The 23,706-nt window shown below is 41.4% G+C and overlaps 1 protein-coding gene across 3 annotated transcripts; it reads right to left on the minus strand.

Moving 5' to 3' along the window:
* Positions 1–267: 267 nt before the first annotated feature.
* Positions 268–23,701, minus strand: mutyh (mutY DNA glycosylase). Of its 3 annotated transcripts, none has more exons than XM_033028692.1 (16): positions 23,455–23,701; positions 21,885–22,005; positions 20,025–20,143; positions 19,858–19,897; positions 18,405–18,478; positions 18,267–18,308; positions 15,138–15,209; positions 14,596–14,709; positions 13,840–13,937; positions 11,346–11,490; positions 9,995–10,082; positions 9,184–9,375; positions 8,140–8,285; positions 4,712–4,879; positions 2,507–2,557; positions 268–1,640 (listed from the first exon to the last, which is right to left on the minus strand). In XM_033028692.1, exons 2-16 carry the CDS (start codon positions 21,994–21,996, stop codon positions 1,503–1,505), a joined length of 1,599 nt encoding a protein of 532 aa, XP_032884583.1. In that variant the 5' UTR covers positions 21,997–22,005; positions 23,455–23,701; the 3' UTR covers positions 268–1,502. The 3 variants fall into 3 exon arrangements, with proteins under 3 accessions (XP_032884583.1, XP_032884581.1, XP_032884584.1); XM_033028690.1 differs by having other exon boundaries at positions 23,226–23,701; XM_033028693.1 differs by lacking the exon at positions 21,885–22,005 and having other exon boundaries at positions 23,226–23,701.
* Positions 23,702–23,706: the final 5 nt, after the last annotated feature.

Here is a 23,706-nt window from a genome sequence, read left to right on the forward strand (position 1 = left end):
GTCATGTGTGAGCAATGTGAACAACAGCAGGCTATGCTGTGCTTTACAGTTTAATGGTTCTATTCTCTATTATTTGAAGAGTAGTTTGGAATTTGATTAAGCACCAGAACCATCAAACCAGTACTAATAAAATAACAATTTGGGCTCCTCATTTCTCAACAGCACATTAATTTCGAAATTGTGAGATATTATTATATAACTATAAACCCCATTTTCCTTCTTATTGGTTTCTGTGCATCCTGCCCAATAATTAATAGACTTAAGATATTAAACTCAAACACATGTTTCAGTGCATTTATTTGAAAACTTCTGATCATTAAAAATATACAAAATGTTTATCATCAGGTAAAAAGATGCCCCACATTGAAGCAATGTTATTTATCTTCTCTTAGAAACAAATGACCGCCATCTCTTAAGGGAAAACAATGACAAAATAGCAGATGGCATACAAAGCAACCAATAACAAATTGCAGTCTATATTTACACTCAAAGTTATATAGGCCTATTATACACAGAGCAAAAACCTTCATGATCAATATTAATATAAAAATTGTAAAAATGTTTCTTGAGACCTGTGTTAATAGCACAGCACATAACAGGATCTCCCATTCACACTAGACTTTTTGGAATACACAGCAAGTAAAATGTACCAACCAGCCTCAATAAAATGTCATCATCTGTTTGACAAAAATATACAAGCAAAGTAAGAAGTTAAATGAACCACCACTTTAAAGTCCATTGACAAATTTTCAATTCTACTTCTCTTTTCCTAAGTTACCCATCGTCCAAGAGCTAACAGGGTAGAAGGGGCAAGGGCCTGGCCAGTTTCTCATGATGTGGTCAATGGCCAATTGCAAGTTGTGTCTGGAATTTATGGTAAGACTTCACCCTGTGATTAATCCTCCCTTCCAATAAACAGAAAAAAGAGGATCTGGTCTTTATTTAGCAATTCTTACAAACAGTTCTTCACGGATCAGGGGAGATTGTAGAAGGGACATTTTTTTTTGCTCCAACCATCTAGTGATTTTGAGCACCGAGTCTTGCAGGAGACCCAAATGCGACTTCAAACAACCTTTATGTTGTGACAGATGGAAAATATCAGTACAAAAGACTACAGGATCTGTGTAAAATAGTGACTTGAGATAAATACAATATGCACGAGGCAAGTTATTAATGTGTCAGAAACATGACCTCTGAGTATACAAACTGTTAACTGATTTTGCAAATAGCAAATAAGTTTAAAAAAAATTTATACAATGGGTAGATTTTGAAAATGCACATAAAACAATGCCATCTGTTCTTCATACTTGTGCAAAAATTATTCAGATGGGCAAGAATTAGTTGCCAGAGTTAAATGGCTGTGAAAGTAGATGGACAAATCATGGACTTCAATGGAACCAACTCTTTGGAGGTGAAACAAATACTTGGCCTTGTGCTGCATTCAAGGGGAATCCTGGCTCTCCAGATGTCTGAACGTGAAAGATGAAACACTTTCTGGCTAACTACAGAGGCTTGATTGCAGCAGGTTGGAAAAAACTGTTAATTGAGAGCTGTTGTCCCTGCACCTCTTTTGGTGCTCCGCGTTTTCTTCCTTTTTGTTTCCCCTCATGTTTTTCAGAGCCACACTGTAGCTTATCACCCTAGAGAGGGATTAAAGAGCAAGTTGTACATTACTTTTAACTGACATGGACATTCTAAATTAGCTGCTCGATGAAAACATATATGGCCATAATGCATGTGTAATTGTCCCAGAATCAATTCAACATCTGATTGATTCATTGAAAGATTCAACATGGAAGCAGGTCCTTCGGCCGACCGAGACCACGCCGCCCATCGATAACCCATTCACTCTAAGAAGGGTCCCAATTCAAAATGTCAACTATCTATGTTCTCAGAGATGATGCCTGACCCACAGAGTTACTCTAACACTTGGTGTCCCTTTGTGTAAACCAGCATTCCTTGTTTCTACCCATTCATCCTAGTTCTATGGTATCCCACTTTTGCATCCATTCCCTACACACTAGAGGCAATTTACAAAGATCAATTAACCTACAAACCTGCACATCTATGGGAAGTGGGAGGAAACCAAATCATCCACAAGAATGTTCCATAAGAACGTGCAAATTCCACAGAGAGCACCCGAGGTCAGAATAGAAGCTGGGTCTCAGGCGCTGTGAGAGAGAGTGTCGCTGTACCACCTTATTTAATTACATAGAAATTTATAGTCAAATCAATATTTATACAAAAGCTGAAGGCAAGATCATTTTCTCTCTGGATTCAGGCCAAATGTTCTATGGTTCACATCACCTACCCAAAGCCAACCAATGCAGTACAGTCCCGACAATGAGCTGCCAGCATTCCTAAACTGCACTGTTCAGTTGGTCACATGAAAAGCTCAGTCAGAATAAAACCTTTCAGAGCCGTAGCATCTACTTTAAATAATGAATCACAAATTGTCAAAAGAGAAATGAGGAAGTGCCAAAATAAATTACAACTGCTACTTTACCTTGGCCAACTGCTTCTCGTTCACACTTGAGTGTTTAAACAAACGAAATACCTGAAAGTATTTTGAAAAGAAATAACACAATGAATTCTAAGCCATATTGCAAAAAGGTAAATCATTCGTGCTAAGTGAATAATGATGTCCATGCTCTGACTTGTTACTCCAAACCCGCACATTAACACAAGCCTACATACACCAGGGACAATTTACACTAATACCAAGTATACAAACCCAAGCCAATTAACCTACAAACCTGTACATCTTTGGAGTGTGGGAGGAAACCGAAGATCTCGGAGAAAAACTCACACGGTCACATGGAGAACGTACAAACTCTGTACAGACAGCGCCCATAGTCAGGATCGAACCCAGGTCTCTGGTGCTGTAAATACTGTAAGGCAGCAACTCTACCGCTGCGCCACCGTGCCAGTCTTTTCTCCATGGCACGGGACTTTATAGGTTTCAAGGTCAGTTTATTGTCACATGTACCAATTAAGGTACAGTGATATTTGAGTTACCATACATCCATACTAAGTGAAAAGCAACAAGACACACAACCACATAAAAGTTAACATAAACATCCATCACAGTGGATTCCACATTCCTCACTGTGATGGAAGGCAATATTCAATCTTCTTCCTCTTGTTCCCCAGCAGTCGGGGCAGTCAAACCATCCGCAGTCGGGGCGATCAAAGCCCCCGGAGCCGAGGATCGAAGCCCTCGTCGGGGTGATCGAAACTCCCGCGTCGGGGCAGTTGAAACTCTCTCTCGCATGGAGTTCCCAAGTCGGCCTCTTCTTACCAGAGACCCCGGACTTCACAATGTTAAAAGTCCACAGGCCCCGCGGTTGGAGCTTCGATCCCCGGCAAAGGGATAGCAAGCTCCACTAAGTTAAAGTCCCGCAGACTCCCGCGGCTTGGAGCGCCCTTCGGTCTCCAGGAAAAGCCGCCAACTCCACGATGTTAGGCCGCAGTGAGGACGGAGATATGATACGGGAAAAAAAAAACGCATCTGCGTCAAGGTAAGAGATTGAAAAAAAGTTTCCCCCAACCCCCCCCACATAAAACAAACCAAGGAACACTAAAACATACTTTTAAACACATACTAAAAATAACAAAAAGAAGAAAGGACAGACAGACTGTTGTCACTAGAAGACATAGGTTTACGATGAGAAGGGAAAGAATTAAAATCCAAGGGGCGACTTTTTCCACAGAGGATCATGCATCTATGCAACGAGTTGCAAATGGAAGCGGTACAGGCATGTACAATTACAACATTTAAAAACACTGGGGAAGGTGCATGGATTGGAGACGTTGGGAGGGATATGGGCCAGGCACAGGCAAGTGGGACTTGCTCAGTTAGGCAACTTGATCAGCATGGATAAATTGGGACAAAGGGGCTTATTCCCATGCTATTCAGCCCTATGCTCCCTCTACGCCAAAATACTGAATCAAAATTGTGTCTTATGCCAGTATGGACAACCGTAACACGCTGATAGAGTACAGAAGTACAGATGTATCACAAGGAACTTCATTTATTCCAAGTGAAGCTCTACAACAGTTGCACACTCAAATATCGAAAGCTTATGGTTCAAAGTCACAATTTTTGTAACACAATGTAAAGTAATTCTAAGCACAAATTAAGAAAAACTACTTACTCCAATTAGCTGGGCCTGTTCAGCCCCATATTACTATGATGACCATTTTTAACTTCCTCTCGTGTGTGTGTGTGATATATATGTGTGCATGTGTGACACACACACACACACACACTGTACTATATTTGTGTATTCTGTTCTGCTGCTGCATGTAAGAACGTCATTGTTCGACATGGGACAAATGACAATAAAACACTCTTGACTTGACAATCACCTTCTACTAACTGCTATATAATGCAGAAAGAAAGTTTTACTTTGTTGAATCTGTGCCAACTCTTTCAAAGAACAATTATACTTAAAGATAGGTGTCAACTCAAGATGGTGTTAACATCTTCATGGTGAAGACCAATGTCACCGAGTACATAATGCCCTGCTCAGATGTGGCTAAATCATTACGGACTCTCAAACCATTAGCATGGCAACTAGTTTAAGAAGTTTAAGAAGGAACTGCAGATGCTGGAAAATCGAAGGTACGCACTAACGCCGTTCTCCTCTGTGGAACCCAGTCCCTTTTGTTGCAATTTAATGCTGCCACATTTATCCAGAGTTTTTACCTTCTTCATGGAAGTGGGCACAGCTGATTGATAGAATTCAGCCTCAGAAACCCAGCGGAAGCAAGGCTGTTCTCGGTCCTCCTGCATCACAGTATCACCAGATGCGTCACTAAATGAATTACTGTACACCAAGTAGGTTTGATGAATATGAGAAAACAAATGTACTACCTATAAAAAGTGAATAACAAAAGGGAAAATCCTTCTTTAAAGACATGAACATTAGCTGTTTCATATTAATAGAACAGAAAAAATACTTTGTGTAGGAAAGAACTGCAGATGCTGGTTTACATCCAAGGTAGACACAAAATGCTGGAGTAACTCAGCGGGACAGGGAGCATCTCTGGAGAGAAGGAACAGATGACGTTTTGGGTCGAGACCCTTCATCAAACTCAAAATTACTTTGGTATTATAAATATCAAGCAAATATTAGCAATGTTACAAAATTTTGAGATTTTAAAAAGCAAATCTGCAATTTATCCCATCAGATAAAGCATAAAAATAAGTTTAATTTGACACCTAATTCACATTCATATCTCAAGTATTAAAAAAATTATGGCCATTTTCATACTGGGAAATGAGCATCTTGTTCCCTATTGATTTTCTATGGACATAACAAAAAAGCTGTGATCGTGAACAGTCAAAAGCCCATAACTTTCTTAAAAATTAAGAGTACTGAATGAAATTTTCAGTAATCATAGATTGAAGCATTCTGAAACAAATATAAAATAATCTTACTTGGATGACATGAAATTAAAGCATATAATTAGTTAGTTACCTAATTGTAGCTAATTTCAGACTTCAATTACTAGATCTAAACATCTATCCATTTCTTAATAAATGATTAACATTTTTAAATAGCCTAAATGTCCAAATAATATTCACAAATAATTCACAATAAAACATGATTTTTAAATCTCATTTACATTAATTTATAGACCAAATGGAAGTAATTTAGTGTTCAATTGCTGTAAATAAATGCCCATTTAAATCAGCTTTCAGATTCAGATTCAGATTCAATTTTAATTGTCATTGTCAGTGTACAGTACAGAGTCAACGAAATGCATTTAGCATCTCCCTGGAAGAGCGACATAGCAAATGATTTGAATAAATAATAATAAGTGATAATAAGTGTTCGGGGGGTGGGGGGGTGATTGGCAGTCACCGAGGTACGTTGTTGAGTAGAGTGACAGCCGCCGGGAAGGAGCTGTTCCTGGACCTGCTGGTTCGGCAACGGAGAGACCTGTAGCGCCTCCCGGATGGTAGGAGGGTAAACAGTCCATGGTTGGGGTGAGAGCAGTCCTTGGCGATGCTGAGCGCCCTCCGCAGACAACGCTTGCTTTGGACAGACTCAATGGAGGGGAGCGAGGAACCGGTGATGCGTTGGGCAATTTTCACCACCCTCTGCAATGCCTTCCGGTCGGAGACAGAGCAGTTGCCATACCATACTGTGATGCAGTTGGTAAGGATGCGCTCGATGGTGCAGCGGTAGAAGTTCACCAGGATCTGAGGAGACAGATGGACCTTCTTCAGTCTCCTCAGGAAGAAGAGACGCTGGTGAGCCTTCTTGATCAGAGTTGAGGTATTGTGGGTCCAAGAGAGGTCATCGGAGATGTTGACTCCCAGGAACCTGAAGCTAGAAACACGTTCCACCTCCGTCCCGTTAATGTGGATGGGGGTGTGCGTGCCGCCCCTGGACTTCCTGAAGTCTACAATGAGCTCCTTGGTCTTCTTGGAGTTAAGGGCCAGGTTGTTGTCAGCGCACCATGCTGCTAAGTGCTGGACCTCCTCCCTGTAGGCCGACTCATCGTTGTTGCTGATGAGGCCAATCACCGTTGTATCATCTGCATACTTGATGATGGTGTTAGTACCATGTACAGGTGTGCAGTCATAGGTGAAGAGGGAGTAGAGGAGGGGGCTCAGCACACAGCCCTGTGGAACGCCGGTGTTCAGGGTGAGGGTTGAAGAGGTGTGCTTGTCTAACCTAACAGACTGGGGTCTGTTGGTTAGAAAGTCCAGTATCCAGTTGCAGAGGGGGGGGTCGATGCCCAGGTTACTGAGTTTGGTGATCAGTTTTGATGGTATAATGGTGTTGAATGCTGAGCTGTAATCGATGAACAGCATTCTTACGTAAGTGTCTCTGTTGTCGAGGTGGGAGAGGGCGGAGTGAAGTGCCGTTGAGATGGCATCCTCCGTACTCCTGTTCTTGCGGTAGGCAAACTGATAGGGATCCAGTGTGGGGGGTAGGCAGCTTTTGAGGTGTGCCAGGACCAGCCTCTCGAAGCACTTGGTGATGATGGGGGTAAGTGCAACTGGGCGGAAGTCGTTGAGGCTTGCCGCAGTGGAGTGTTTTGGCACTGGCACGATGGAAGTGGTTTTAAGGCACGTGGGGACAACTGCTTGGGCAAGTGACAGGTTGAAGATGTCAGTCCAGACGTCTGTCAGCTGCGCAGCACAGGCCCTGAGCACGCGCCCGGGGATGCCGTCAGGGCCAGCAGCTTTACGTGCATTAGTCCTACTCAGTGCCACAAATACGTCGTAGGGGGTGAGTGTGAGGGGTTGGTGATCGGCAGGTAGCACAGCCTTGATGGCTGTCTCTAGATTGTCCCTGTCGAAGCGGCCATAGAAGTGGTTAAGCTCCTCAAGGAAGGAGGCGTCGCTGGATGTGGGGGTGGTGTTGGAGGGTCTGTAGTCCGTGATGGCCTGGATGCCTTGCCACATGCGTCGGGGGTCGGAGTTGTTGTTGAAGTGCTCCTCAATCCTGAGCTTATGGCAGTGCTTGGCCTTCTTGATGCCCCTCTTCAGGTTAGATGCCCCTTTCCAGTGGGTTCCTGTGAACGCGCTGGTTTAGAACGTTCACATTGCGGTAGATTTGTGCCCCAAATACCCAGAAAAATACTGCGGAATATAATGGGCCCAAAATGAGCTACTCGCAATATTAAACTTTGTATTAAGGGATCTTTAGAAGCCCTTTTTAATGTAAAAATATACAGCCTACCTTCTGTGGTTTGCTTTATGAGACCCTGCGGTTGCTGGTGGTCGCGGGTTTAGAGATTGATTTTTAAACTACTATAACTATTTTACGAGGCCTTTAAAACTAATAATAGCTTTTGCGACGGGGTCTTTCAGCGATTTTTCGTTAATAATTAACTAGGCTGAACATCTTCGATTTGAACAGCCTAGAGAAAATCGCGTTTTAAACCCGCCCCCTCTAAACGGCGCCAAAATCGCGCACACCCGCAGCGACAGATTTTCAGCGACGCTTCAGGTAGGCTTTGCAACATACCTACAAATATAAAAATGAAATTAAAGTATTTTAAAAACTTAAGTCTTTTAACCAACAAAATTTGAAATCTGATGTAATTTGATGGTTATTATTTAATTCTGGATTTCTGAACTTCCACTTAGTGTCAAAGGCACGTCCAACTCACCTCCCCAATATTCTGCAAATGTGTATCAGTAACTAGATTTCCCATTAATTCTGTGAGCCGATCAAAAATTATGCATTTCTGCTTCTTTTCCTTCACCTCAGTCTGCAATAGAACGCTGGGGAACTCCCACATCCCAGCCAAGAGTCCTGAAAAGCGGAAAGATACGAGACAGTGAGCGAATGGTCTCGAGTAACCAGTTTCTGCATAATGTCAAAAAACAAAGATCGGATGCAGTTACTATTGCAATTACTGATCCTCTCCAGGTTATGGACAGCCCATACATATGATCGAGCAACGGGGACATTGGCAGAATAGATTTGCTGGCTGTCGCAGGCATAGTCTTCCTTGTGGAAACTTGGATCATGCCAATATCTAAATGGTCGAGCTAAACACCCTGGTTGTTGCTCTTGGTTGAGCATTGATCTGATTAAATACATTTCTGGATGGCCACATTTCCAGCTTGCAAACCTTTCCGGGTATGAATGGTTCGCAGGAACAGAAACCTGTCGTAACTGGGGGATGAGCTGCACCTACCACTTCCTCCCTGGTAACATTTCAATTATTCATTGAAAACGACCCATTGACTAGGACAGAAACCATTAATATTGCAGTTTTCTAATACATTTAATTTTCATAGTTCTGCAAAGCTTTATCTGGAGATATATTCTCCCCTCAGCCAAACAAGTCACTTATATTCAACTATTTACTTTGCAAAATCTGTGCTTTTTTATTTCACAACTCTGACGGACTCCATTAATATTTTCTCACAACCAGCGGGGAATCAACTCCAGAAACAGGGAGCATAAGTAGTTTCTGTCTTTTATACCATTGTTAGAATGCTCAGGGGAGGTGAAAAGTGTTAGTGTCTCAGAGTTTATTCCCAGTCAGTAGCTCCCATCTGAACTGCATTTTGGAGGCAAGTACCAGTATGAGGTCACTAACATATAGAGCATTTAGAGTAACTGACTGGTTGATTGACTAATTTCTCTCCTCTCCTTTCCCAGTTGCCATCCCACCAAATATTTTTCAGCTGGTAGTAGATACCAGAGTTGGGTCTCTGAACCAAGAAATATTCTTCTGTATCGTCATTATGCCTCCTCCGAGTCACCACACAAGTCAGCGTGTGCTCTATCCGTGGTGGTTTCTTTGTGGGTTTCCTTGGAAAATTCATTACTCCGAGATCACTAACCCAAGGCTCCTTCTCAGGCAAACATAAGGGGCAGTTTCCTCCACCACCTGCAACATTAGACAGAAATACAAATCTTACTTTATCTGACAAGCACAAAAGGACTGCTTTGCAGCAGCATTAGCGAGTAACATGCTCTGGCTCAAACTTACAGCACAAGGGATCAAAATCACTACATTGTCAGGGCTTGGATCAAGTAACAGCAATCTGTTTCGTAAAGTGTTTAATCTGAACACTCTGGGCTGGATTCCTGCCATCGTAACTCCCAGAGTTTTAAAGACTGTGTGCTTATGCTATTGTTCCCACAGAATAATGTGGTGGGATCAGAGAGGATATTTTTTTCTTTTGCAATTCTCCAAATGGTGTGTTTTCAATCTGAGTCGGAACACAAAAATCCCTCCCACAGGATTTACTTCTAAGCAAGTAAGCGATAAAAATATTTGAAATGGAAATCAAAGGGCAAATTCTTCCAGTCATTCTCAGACACCTCCTAGTGTTTGGCTGAGAAAAGGATTTCAAACTAAATAAATGTTTAAAAACAAATCAAACATTTCTAATGTCTACAATATTTGCAGAGGTTCTAAAATGTATGAAATCCCCTCCACTCCACCCCTCCATTGTATCACCAGTGCTCAGTAAATCACACATAATATCCATGATAATTCTCACCACACTCTTCAATATCTGGGGTGGAGGAGATCTGTGAAGCGGTATTACCCAGCAGTCTCTTTGAAACCATTTCCCGTTCCTTTATAACCTGAAAAGACACATACACAAATGATAAAAAGGCTCAGTACACCCCATTACTCAGCAATTTTCACAGATTTAGGACCCCCCCCCCACAGTATTTTACAGCTAATTAAGCAATTTTGAAGTGGTTACCATTGTAATGTAGGAATTCATTACTACACTCAATCATAACTACACTTCAGAAATTCAGGGAATCACCTGAAGGAAACTGTTGGTTATCTTCCAGCCCCTAGTTTCCTCGTTGTACAATTTAAAAAGCAAAAGATTTCTTCCAACATTTCAAGCGACATAGGGTTTCAACATTTCATTTTAACATGGATCACTAAACTCAGCAAACCCCCAAAAAGGGTCAAAGTCAACCAATGCTTGGGAATGGACAACTTCTTTGCCCAGGAGTAATTGTAACTCTGATGTGCTGTTTTGCAGAGGTAACATCTATAACCCTCAACCAAAATAATTCTGAATCCCACTCTCAGCAGTTCATTTACACTGAGATACTATGAACACTTAGTTGAGCCACTTGGATAATTGTGTCATTTGCCATTTTAAATCCACAGAAGTGAGTCTTGGGTGAATGCAAGGCGTATCATGAATATGAAACTGGGGTTGCTGTGAGATTTGGTAAGTTTTGGAAGTTGTTCCCAGGGAATAAGAGCGTGGGAAAAAGATTTGGTTTGCAGTGGACGGAAACATTTCGGAATGTGGGGATATTAGGGACAGGTTGACCCAGAAGAAAATATCTGGTAGGGTTTTGGCCCGAAACGTTGCCTATTTCACTCGCTCCATAGATGCTGCCGCACCCGCTGAGTTTCTCCAGCACTTTTGTCTACCTTCAATTTTCCAGCATCTGCAGTTCCTTCTTAAACAAATATCTGGTAGAGCAGTCACTCATTTTTGGGATAAAGCAACAACATGGGATGGGGAGGGTTGAGACAATGGTTGAAGGGTGAATTTAGCAAATGGCAGCACCAACATGTGAACTATGCAGGGAGGTTCCTCAGATGTGGAAATTCTAATAAGATTGTGGGATACCATTGACAAAAAATGCAATGAAAGTATTTTCCTGAGGAATAAAGCTGTAGAATTCACTCTGGTAGACTTGTAGATGGGGTATACTTGTCGGAGAATGAAATATTTGCTTTCACTGAACCCTTGGAGAGTCCTGGGTCACTCACTGATGCTTACAAGTGCCACAAAAGACAAAGACAATCAGCTGATAGTCATGAATGTGCTGCTTCTTAACTATCTTATGTACATACTCCAAACCTACCTGTTGGTAAGCTCTACAGTGGGTCTGAACAGGACACTCTGCACAAAGGGGAGCTTTGGGAGTACAAACTGTAGCTCCCAGTTCCATCATAGCCTGATTAAAGTCTCCTGGTCTGACCAAGTCCACCAAGGTATTGGCCAACATCCTAAATTGTAACAACATGAAGATCAGGTTACAAGTATGCATATTTTATGCCTCTCTACTGCGATACAATCTTTTACATAGTCGCGAACTTTTCAAATCTAGTTACTACAAGTTAGTTGTTTTTCCAAAATGCTTAAAACCTTAAGTTTTGAGTTTTAGTTTAATGAGAGGCACAGCATGGAAACAGGCCCTGTAGTCCATTGAGCCCACGCCAATCATCTCGTGCTATGCTATCCTACTTTCGTATCCACTCTCTACACATTAGGGGCAATTTACCAAGGTCAATTAATCTACAAACCCGCACGTTCTTTGGGATGTGTGAGGAAACCGGAGCACCCAAAGGAAACCCACGTGGTTATAGAAGAACTCCAAAGACTGCACTCGAGGTCAGGATTGAACCCGGGTCTCTGGTACTGTGACCACATGGGTTTCCTCCAGGAGCTCCAGTTTCCTCCCGCATCCCAAAGAAATGCATATTTGTAGATTAATTGACCTCTGTATATTGTCCCCAATGTGTATGAAGTGGTTGTGAAAGTGGGATAACACAGTACTAGTGTGAACGGGTAAACAATGATCAGCATGGACTGGGTGGGATAAAGAGATTGGGACTAATAACAGTTATAACTGCTTCCCGGCTGCATTACCAGAGCTTAGGCAATCATAGACAAGTGTGGGATGGGAGCTTGACTTTCACCCAAGAACAGGAACTATAGTACAACATTTTAGGGCAAGGTAATTTAATTTTTTTCTAAAAAAAAAATGTATATTTAGGAAAAGACCTTGTGAGCATTGTGCACTGCAAAAAGCAGGTTTAAAATGTCTTCACACCCAAGGCATTTGGACAGGTACTTGGAGTACTTGGACAAGGAGTAGGGGGATACAGGCCGAATGCAAGCAAATGGGATTAGTATTGATTAGTATTGATAGGCATCACGATAGACACAGATGAGTTGGGTTGAATGGTCCATTTCTGTGATGTACAACTCTGTGACTAACTTTTTTATTTAAACATTGAGGTTTTTCTCTATTTATTGTGAACTAAACAAGTGCTATGCAGCACTAATAGCCACTCATATTCTCTGCAAGCGCTCATGAAATTGGGTAAAAGCACTTTGAAACTATGATCATATGATCAGCCATGATCATATTGAATGGCGTGCAGGCTCGAAGGGCTGAATGGCCTACTCCTGCACCTATTTTCTGTGTTTCTATGAAACCAGTGGGTTATGGTACTATGGAATCTTGCATTATGCGCAGAGCTGTGCAAATCCTGTTGCAAGCTGAACAAAAAAATTGCCAGACATTGTATTACTCGTCTCATGGCAGCCAGAGAACGGTTGCATAAAAGGCTGCAACGGAGGTGAGGGAATAGACTAGGTAAGATCTCCCGTGTGTCCAAGCCCTATTCCAGGCAATGGTCTACCCTCATTGAAGCTCATGCTGCCGGTAGATCTGCCCCACCAAAAGATGGGTGCATGCAGTTTAGCAGTGAATTTTACAAAATGGCTGCAAACAGTGAAATCGATTCAACTATAGATACAAGGAATGCAAATGCCGGCTTAAAAACAAAAACAAAGTCCTGGAGTAATTCTGCAGATCAGACAGCATCTTTAGAGGACAAAGATATGTGATATTTTGGGTTGGATCCCTCCTTCAGATCAAAAAGGTTCCCGACCCATAATGTCGTCATCTATAGATTCAATTATCCTGTTCAGAAAGGTGGAGACTAGCAGAGGCCTTGTGCTAGGCATCAATCTCCCTTTGGTTATTATCTCAATGTGCGATATGCTTCTAGATTTTGGTGAGTGATCAACAATGGTTAAGGTTATTAAGGAATTCTCTATGGAATTCTCTGCCACAGAAGGTAGTTGAGGCCAGTTCATTGGCTATATTTAAGAGGGAGTTAGATGTGGCCCTTGTGGCTAAAGGGATCAGGGGGTATGCAGAGAAGGCAGGGATGGGATACTGAGTTGGATGATCAGCCATGATCATATCGAATGGCGGTGCAGGCTCGAAGGGCCGAATGGCCTACTCCTGCACCTATTTTCTATGTTTCTATGTTATGGCTCATGTCTCAAAAGCTCTATTTTATGGAAGGAATGAGGGAAACATGAGCTGTGCTAAGATGGCTCATCATACAAGTGCCCAGGCCAATCTCCTGATGGGTTTGATTTCACCCCAAATGATCTCTAGAGTGATCCAACACAGTTAGAATCATTAATGATGTGTAATTTTTGCATAAATCAACCCAAACAAATTGATCCTGAATGTAGTGTGTTTGGTCATTAAGACTGTGCTATGCTTCTGATCAATAATTGTGCTGCATTAGCAAGAAACGTGCAATTCTCACCAAAGGGCTTCAGTCACTGTTGGGCGAGTACAGTCTGCTCCAATCGCTTTTGTACGACATAGAACTCGTGTTACATTCCCATCTACCACACCAATCACCTACAAGGGGCAAAGAATAGGCTAAATCTTCACTCTTGCATTAAAAAAAAAGGAGTTATGTTTCAATTTATTGAAAATAAATACATCATGATTTGGAATATCATTGAATTTTCTATTTTCTAAAATATAACCTTCAAATATAAAGTTTCTTATCTATTCTCATGTACTTTTGTGCTTATATTTATTCTGTTACTTTTGATATTCTTAAACTTTTGCTCAGCTATCTAGGACTTAATGTATAATTTGGAATAATCTTGGAGAAAATATACCTGAGATATTGCAAACAACCACCTATGTCATTTTCTTTCTCAACCTAAAAAGTTACCCTCTCATTTCTCTTTTCATTCCTCCACCTAACCTTATTTCATCCCAACTTTAGTTCTGAGGCCTTTAGGGGAAAAACTACAGCCATAACAGTAATGGCCATTGTCTTCCTGTATGGTGAGACTCAACATACCTTAATATAATGCTTTCCTTATTCTATGATTTGATAATTGAATTGAATATTTTGGATGTGTACAAGGGAGAATATTGTCCCACTTGAGGATTCTATATGAGCAAAATATGGGAAATGTATTACTAAAAAGGTTAGATATATGTTATAATAATCATGGGAGCCAGGAAACACATTTAGCCAGAAGTGTCACAGTTTTCTTACCTCTTCAAATGCAATTGAGGCAATAGCAGCAGCTGTGTATCTCCCAACTCCAGGTAGCAGCTTTTGCAGCTCTTCTGCACTCCTTGGCATTTCACCCTTGAACTCAGATGAAATCTATGAGAGAGCGAAGGAACTTAATGACTCCATTCCTCTGCAGGAGATCAGCAAAGTAAGACACTTTTCCTCTTGAGTACTAAGAATTGCTACAATGTCAAAGAACAGGGTGGATAACATTCAGACAATTCCACAATAACGTCTGTAAAATGGCCCACTCATTAGTACAAAGAATGGACCAGATGGACTTTAATCCCCTCCCCTCCTAGCGATGACTTGCATGCCTTGCTCAACACAATGCTTTTACAGCTATATAACTGTGATCTGAAACGCACAGCACAGATAAATATTAATACACTTCCTGTATGAGAACTCTGTATCGCTTACCAATGCAAGATGCCTTTTCTTAAAATATATATTCATCAAAAGCCGAACACAGCAATAGTGTAAGGCAGGCACAAAATGCTGGAGTAACTGTATAAGCCTACCTTCTGAGCTCCTTCATGCAGTCTTTTTCCCCTGGAGTAATATCCAAGACCGGACCACATTTGATTAACTTCCTACAATACAACATTAAGAAGACAATTTACTACAATGCAGCATGAAATGCCTAAGTAAATATATTGCGAGAACAATTTGAATATCACTGTTGCTATCACCAGGCCACTGCAGTAGAACTGTAACCAAATGAACACATTATTTCTGTAAAGCTGGAAAATTATTTAGCGATGGGTTAAGTTACAAAGTTAAAAAAAAATAATGAAACCCAGATTTCATTATTTTAAAATAAATTTTCTCCAGTCGTGGTCCAATTCTTAGTGTGAAAATTGAAGCCTAGAAATTGGTTAATTACATTTTATTGTGCTAAACACTGTATTGTGTATGAAATGAGCAGTGCTTATTAAGTTTCCCTCTTAACCCTTCCTCTCCATACACCTGTCCAAATAGTTGCTTTTTGAAAGTCATAAACTGTATTTGCTTCCTCTGGTAGCTCGTTCCAGATAAGCATTACCCTCTGAATGCATAAGCTGTCACTGCTCTTTTAGATGTTCATTTAAAATTTCTCCCTTCTCACCTTAAGCCTATGTCCTCTAGTTTTAGAATCCTCTACCCTGGTAAAAGATTGTGAGTGTTCACTTTATCCATGCCCCTCGTTATTTTGTACACTTCAATAAGGCTGCCTCAATCCTTCTAAACTCCATAGAAAACGTCAGAGTGTATCTAGCCTCCACCTATAATTTAAGCCCACAGATCCCGGTAACAATCTTCGTGAATCCCTTCTGCACTCTTCCCTTTTGGCAGATGATGTTGGGAGGGATGGGGGAGGGATGGGTGAGGAGTGGAGGGGAGGGGGCTGTCATGAGTAATACTACATGCGCTGTCTGTAAATGCCTCCTCTTTGTGGAAGCCTGGAGCACAGACAAATCCTCTTGAGCTTGGGAGTTTTGAGTAGCCAGCTAACTGTGAATGGGAGAACTCATTGGCAGTACCCTGGTATGACCCTGTGTTAAGAAACCTGGTGACCCTGACCTCCATAAAACAAACGTCCAGGCACATGTGCAAGTTTTGTTAGAGATTTCAGTGAGGACAAAAAATGCAAATTAGTTGCTATTAGTTGATTGCCTATTTTCAGATGAAATGCATATTTCTCTCCCTTCCTTCTTCCCCATCCCCCAATGCCACACAGATAGCCCAAGATAGAGTGGATGTGGAGAGGATTTTTCCAGTAGTGGGAGAGTCTAGGACCAGAGGTCACAGCCTCAGATTAAAAGAACGTACCTTTAGAATGGAGATGAAGAGGAATTAATTTAGCCTTAGGGTAGCAAATCTGCGGAATTCATTGCCACAGACCGCTGTGGAGGCCAAGACATTTGGGTATTTTTAAAGCAGAGATTGGTGAGTTCTTGATTCGCAGGGGCATCAAAGATTACTGGCAGGAGAATGGGATTGAGAGGAAAAAATAGATCTGCTGTGATTGAATTGCAGAGCAGACTCGATGATCTGAATGGCCAAATCCTGCTTTTATATCTTATGATCTAACAAAGTTCCAACAAGTTATTTTAAACACTACAGTTTAAATTGTTTCTGAGCTGCATGGAGGCACACATAGTAAGACCCAGTTAACTTAATAGGGTTGATTGTCCAGATGCACACAGCAGTTGGCTACTAAGGATACCCATACACTAGCACTAATTAAATTGCCTGTTAAAGAAGCATGCAAATTGAATCAGTCGCCACAGGTGGTTGGTGTACTTTAAACTAAAGTAAGCTAATGGCCACCTGTAGCTCACTGTTCATTATTCATGCAAGTGAAAAAAAATTGTGAACAGCCATGTATGAATAAACATTTATCATGAAGGCATCTGATGTGACAGATATTAATGATCCGAAGTGAAACGGTGGCATACAAAAAAAATCCCTTACCTAAATCCAGACAACAAATGGGTCCATTGTCCAGCCTGAGCAAGCTACCACAACTTACTTTATGTAGGTTTAATATTATAGGAAATACGAGCCCCTGGAAATGGCTTTCATGTTTCATAAGCAGAAGTAAACAAGGAAGCGTATATAACTGGAGTAATAATACAATGCTAATCATTGTGTGAAGCACTTCAAACTATTTCAGAAAGATCTCATAAAATGGTGTGAAACACTCAATTTCTTCAGTCCTTTTGGAACACAGGCTTATTAAAAGACATGCACTATAAAAGGCGTACTCCGTGCTAAGCACAAAGCACCTTTTTTTTTTAGTCAGGGACCACCACAGAAAACTTGAGTAACACCCAAATCAAGGACTGCATGGGATGAGGGAGGGGAGCGGGTGGGGGAAGCAAAGGTATTTCAATCGGATGGAGATTGCCGCTTAGGGCAAATGTGGGAAGTGCAATGGGTGGGGCAGAATGAAGACAATCACGCAGCATGAGTTATTGTCGTACTGGAGATTAGCATCTGAACTGATTACAGCTGGTGGAGATGGAGGCGAGGATGAACCCAGTAAATAACGAGAATTATCTTTGTTAGACAAAATGTGTAGGAAGGAACTGCAGATGCTGGTTTAACCGAAGATAGACACAAAAAGCTGGAGCAACTCAGCGGGACAGGCAGCATCTCTGGAGAGAAGAAATGGGTTGAAACGTCACCTATTCCGTCTCTCCAGAGATGCTGCATGTCCCGCTGAGTTACTCCAGCTTTTTGTGTTTATCTTTGTTAGACACAGCCAGAGTTACAATAATAAAACCCACATTTCCCTGGGATTGCCCGGTAATGAGACTGATGTCTCTGGCTTCTCTCTCTGCATGCAAAGTATTATGATGTGATGCACATATAGTCACACTTAGAAATGTCCGATTGAATTTCTGGAGTAAGGCAAAATGATCCGGAAATAGTTATGGCATATCACTCCAGGAAAAGTTCTAATGCATTCATTGCCCTGAAGTGCCAGACAAACAACAGCCAAACCACAGTAGTCACACTCACCAAATTAACAAAGCGTTTCCGATACGTTGAATCATGGCTTGTATTCATCAATTACTTACATGAAAAAAAATAACAAAAACACAACTGATTTTCAGATTTCATGGAAATTAGTAAGAAGTGTAGACAAACATGCCTTTTACCTCAAGGGTGGCTTTGGCCAGGTCCTGCAAGTTTGACCATCTCTGGAAGTAAAAAAATGTGACAGAATATTAAACCTCGTACTATCTGCAGTAATTAAACGACTTTCAGAATGGGGCCATTGGGAAATTATTTTTTACCAGCATCCATTTGTTATAGTAGTCGATCACCGTGGCAACTTGAGTTTGCTGCAACATAATCTCAGATACCCAAACTGTGAAGAAGAAGAAAGTGAAGAGCAACATTAAATCATTTTTATCCAAAGGAAAAAAAAAGTCTGCTGTATAATGAAAGAACATGGTTCATCCAACTTGCCTTTTATTTCCCAGAAACACCAGTAACATTGACTAAAATCTGCAATAAATCTATTGGAACCCTGGGATGACAAGGGGGAAACTCTATTGGCATCTATGCTTTCAGATCATCTCAGCGCTGTTATTAAAACAGGTGCTGACAGTGGGCCAGTTACTTTTCACTGGTGAGAAATATCAAAATGTCAGTAATTAAGCAACTCCAACACATTTTCTGGCAGCCAGAACAGTTCTGGAAGTGCCATGGAGTAGAGGCCAAGAAAGGGTGACGTAAGAAAGGAGAGCAATGGAGTGCAGAGCAACCTACAGGTTAAAGCTTCAATATTTTTGGTGAAAGGTGGGTGGGAATGGGAAATCAAGAACCAAGAATTAATAGGAATAGGAATATTTTATTGTCACGTGTGACTAGGCACAGTGAAATTCTATGCTTGCATACACAATGCATACAAAATGTAGCCACCTATGGCGCTGACCAAGTTACAAAGCATGTCAGCTCCCCCTTTTGTTCTCCAACACCCCCCCCCAGCAGTTCCCCAACTGGTCCCCATTGTCCTTTGTCCCCTTAATCATTGTTATTTTAATTGTTCAATTATTTGTTAAAGCAGCAATATCCAACCCAATGTCTGAAACCTTTGGGCGGCATGGTGGCACAGAGATAAAGTTGCTCCCTTGCAGTGCCAGGGACCCAGGTTCCATCCTGGCTACTGGTGCTGTCTGTACGGAGTCTGTTCATTCTCCCCGTGACCTGCTTTGGTTTTATCCGTGTGCTCCAGTTTCCTTCCACACGCCAAAGCCGAACATGTTTATGTGCTAATTGGCTTGGTATAATTGTAAGTTATCCCTAGTGGTCGAATCGCTGGTCGGCATGGACTCAGTGGGCAGAAGGGCATGTAACCATGCTGTATCTCAAAACTAAACTAAACTTTACCCACAAAAGTAAAGACACAAAACTATAAAGACAGCTGTGTGCGCAGCTACAAACAAACAAATGACCTCAGCATCTGACAGAGGAATTTGTCGATACAAAATGACATTATCTTATAGGACTATAGGAGGAGCTTGGAATTAGCTTCATGGTGATGACTTGATCAGGGCACACTGAGTGTGAGCAAAAGTTGGGTAAGCCACACTCTATTGACCCTGCCAAAGAAAACATCCCCATAGGCCCAGGAGCAGGTCACCAGTCTGCCTTCTTGATCAGGGAAAAATAATTTGAAAACAAAGATCAAATGCAATGGGAAGGAAATAAAAAAATGTTAAACAAAATTAAAGTTCACAATACCTGCATAACCTCTTTTGTTCAAATTGGATTCCGACAAAGCCTGGCAAAAAAATAGTTCATAAATCAAATTAAACACATACAGAATTATAAATCTTTATTATCTTTAAACAATTCAGAGCAGGATGGGCTGGACAGAATTCAATGCAATTTAGACTTTCAGATCATACCATTCTCCTCCAGGGTAACTCCCTTTTGTTTTTGTCATACCACGACAGTAAGCTTGCCCGAAATGAGTAGATTTCACCAGGATCTTTAAAAGTATGATATATATTTTCCTTTGGTAGCTCTGCAAAAACAAGAAAAGTCAACAAAGCTAAATTAGAAAAAATTGCAAGTAGAAATTCACATTAGGCAGGAAATGGTTGGGTGGACTGAAGGCTGATAAATCCCCATGGCCCGACGGTCTGCATCCCAGGGTAATTAAGGAAGTGGCTATATAAATCGTGGATGCATTGGCAATCATTTTCCAATGTTCTATATATTCAGGATCAGTTCCTGTGGATTGGAGGGTACCTAATGTAATCCCACTTTTTAAGAAGGGCGGCAGAGAGAAAACAGGGAATTAGAGTTAGCCTGACATTGGTGGTGGGGAAGATGCTGGAGTCAATAATAAAATATGAAATAGCGGCACATTTGGATAGCAGTAGCAGCATCGATCCGAGTCAGCACGGATTTACGAAGGGGAAACCATGCTTGACTAATCTTCTGCAATTTTTTGAGGATGTAACCAGGATAATGGACAAGGGAGAGCCAGTGGATGTAGTGTACCTGGACTTTCAGAAAGCATTTGATAAGGTCCCACATCGGAGATTAGTGGGCAAAATAAAAGCACATGGTATTAGGGGTAGGGTGCCTACATGGATAGAAAATTGGTTTGCGGACAGGAAACAAAGGGTAGGAATTAACGGGTTCCTTTCACAATGGCAGGCAGTGACTAGTGGGGTACCGCAAGACTCGGTGCTGGGTCCACAGCTATTTGCAACATATATTAATGATTTGGATGAAGGGATTAAAAATAACATTAGCAAATTTGAAGATGGCACAAAGCTGGGTGGCAGTGTGAACTGTGAGGATGCAGGGTGACTTTGGACAGGTTGGGTGAGTGGGCAGATGCATGGCAGATGCAGTTTAATGTAATAAGTATGAGGTTATCCACTTTGGTGGCAAAAACAGGAAGGCAGATTATTATCTAAATGGTGTCAAGTTGGAAAAGGGGAAATACAACAGGATCTGGGGGCCTTCATAACAAGAGGAGTACAGGAGCAAAGAGGTCCTCCTGCAATTGTACAAGGCCCCTAGTGAGACCACACCTGGAGTATTGTGTGCAGTTTTGGTCTCCAAACTTGAGGAAGAACATTATTGCTATTGTGAGAGTGCAGCATAGGTTCACGAGGGTAATTCCCAGGATGGCAGGACTGTCATATGTTGATAGATTGGAGCGGCTAGGCTTGTATACTCTGGAATTTAGGGGATCTTATTGAAACATAGAAGATTATTAAGGGTTTGGACACGCTAGAGGCAGGAAACATGATCCCGATGTTGGGGGAGTCCAGAACCAGGGGCCATAGTTTAAGAATAAGTGGTAAGCCATTTAGAACGTAGATGAGGAAAAACTTTTTCATACAGAGAGTTGTGAGTGTGTGGAATTCTATGCCTCAGATGGCGGTGGAGGCTGGTTCTCTGGATGCTTTCAAGAGCGAGTTAGATAGAGCTCTTAGGGATAGCGGAGTTAAGGGATATGGAGAGAAGGCAGGAACGGGGTACTGATTGTGGATGATCAGCCATGATCACATTGAATGGCGGTGCTGGCTCAAAGGGCCAAATGGCCGACTCCTATTGTCTATTGACAAAGTTACAGTCCACAAAGGCTCACTTTACATATGGAGGAAAAATATAAAACCGTCTGGGGATATTGGGAGTGACATACATGGTCATACGGAGTGATAATTATTATTGCATCTAAACATTGAATTCCGCCCCGCTCCACCCAATGGCCTTGTTCTGTGCCCTAACCATCTTTTATCTACCTTCTTTGATTTGATTGAAACATGGTTTCTTCTTTTGAGGAGACATTATCGTGTTTTCTTTTCTCTTTAGTGATGTTTTCCTGCTTTTTACTGAGGCTTTCATCTTGTTCATAATAATATCCTATATAAATATATAATTAATAAGTAGCTCATAGATAAAGGAAACAAAAAGCATGAAGGATAAAATTTTGTTCCTCATTTCCTGGAGTAAACGTTACTTGGATGGAAGAGCATATCAAAATTATAATGCATTTCAGAAATATATCTTTGTAAGTACTAAAACATATCCAGTAATTCCATTGTCGGCCCCGAAATGAATTATGTGATAATGAACGTAGGGTACTTTATGTTTCGGGGTTGGCTAGAGGATAACCCTCATGCATGTCATGAGAGTATGGGGTTCTCCAGACATTTGAATACAAAGTCGCAACTAGGACGGCACAGTGGCACAGCAGTAGAGTTGCAGCCTTACAGTGCCAGTGACCCAGGTTCGATGCTGACCATGAGTGCTGTCTGTACGGAGTTTGCACCCAAAATACTCATCCCTTACACAATCATTGCTTAGTCACTGCAGTGTCTTTCATCTACAAAGTGTTCTACATTTACTTGCCAAGGCTGATCCAACAACCTCTCCAAATGCCTTGTTAAATCCATGTGGACAACATCCACTACACTACCGATCATCTTCGTCCACCCCTTAAAAAACCCGATCAAGTTAGTAGGATGTAATTTCATACAGGCTACATGGCACGATTCAACACAGGTTACTGTTGCTGATCACTTCAATTCTCCATTCTGATCTCAACATTTTTGGCCTCATACACTCTTCCAAGAAAGCCCCAAATAGGCTCAAGGAACAGTATCTCTTAACTCTTCATTGATCTCAGCATGTTACAGATTCTGGGACTCAATACTGAATTCATCAATTGCAGATAGCTATCCTTTCTGACAATCAACCTAGCCAGTTCTAATGCAAGATAATCCGCATGTAACATTAACTCCGTTTTTCTCTCTCCACGGATGTTACCAAATGTGTTGAATATTTCTAGTAATTTCTTATTTCACATTTCCTTTGACTGGTGTGTTTCGCTTCTATCAGTTCCAGCAGAGTGTTTGTTATCTCTCGACACCTCTAATTCACCTTCCTTTATTTACTTGCCTCTGGATAGATCAGTTGTGATCAACGAGCATTCATCACCCTTTATTGGATGTTATCAAGAGAGTTTATGTCACCTGGACAATTGCGGTCTTTACCCTTTCTCGACATTCTTTCCATTCGCTCTACCCCCCTCTCAGCAATACATTTTCCCGTTTATGAACAACATGCATTTGGTGACTTACCATCAGGATTGTTTTTCTGTTTGTAAATGAGCTGCACAGCTGCAACATAAACTCAACACAGTTCCCAGGAAACAAGATGCATGAAATTATTAAATGTTTATGTTAAAAGTTGTTAAATTATTCGATATGTGAGCTACCATTGAAAATAATGGCAGTAGGGAGACAGGTATTCATTTGCACATGCATATCTTGATAGAGATGCGACTCATTCATCTGCAGCACAACATACCTTGCGGCTGAAGTTGGTGCAATGATACAATAGTGTAACAAGTCAGACACTGAGCCGGATAGACCTTATTCAGATGCGACCGCGTTATAAAAAGGCCCCAAACGAGCAGTTTAGTCGATTACCGTAAAAGAGTACTTGTGTATCTCATTCGACTATTTGTATGGGTAAATTAAAATGGTGGAATGTCAATGTTTCCTCCAAGACAGTTAAAAGACGTTTATCCGCGAGTTTGGAGCCGCGGCGATGCCGGGC

The sequence above is a fragment of the Amblyraja radiata genome, chromosome 10, assembly GCF_010909765.2.
Source record: "Amblyraja radiata isolate CabotCenter1 chromosome 10, sAmbRad1.1.pri, whole genome shotgun sequence".
Lineage (NCBI taxonomy): Eukaryota > Metazoa > Chordata > Chondrichthyes > Rajiformes > Rajidae > Amblyraja > Amblyraja radiata.

Bases quoted from the DNA above. Each gene is read 5' to 3' on its own strand.
- mutyh (XM_033028690.1), bottom strand. From the start codon at position 23,273: ATGTTGCAGCTGTGCAGCTCATTTACAAACAGAAAAACAATCCTGATG. The intron at 8,286-9,183 runs GTATCTACTACC...TCCGCTTTTCAG, and splicing joins GGTTCAGAGACCCAACTCTG to GACTCTTGGCTGGGATGTGG. The intron at 4,880-8,139 runs GTGAGTTGGACG...CACTTTTTATAG, and splicing joins ATTTGCAGAATATTGGGGAG to GTAGTACATTTGTTTTCTCA.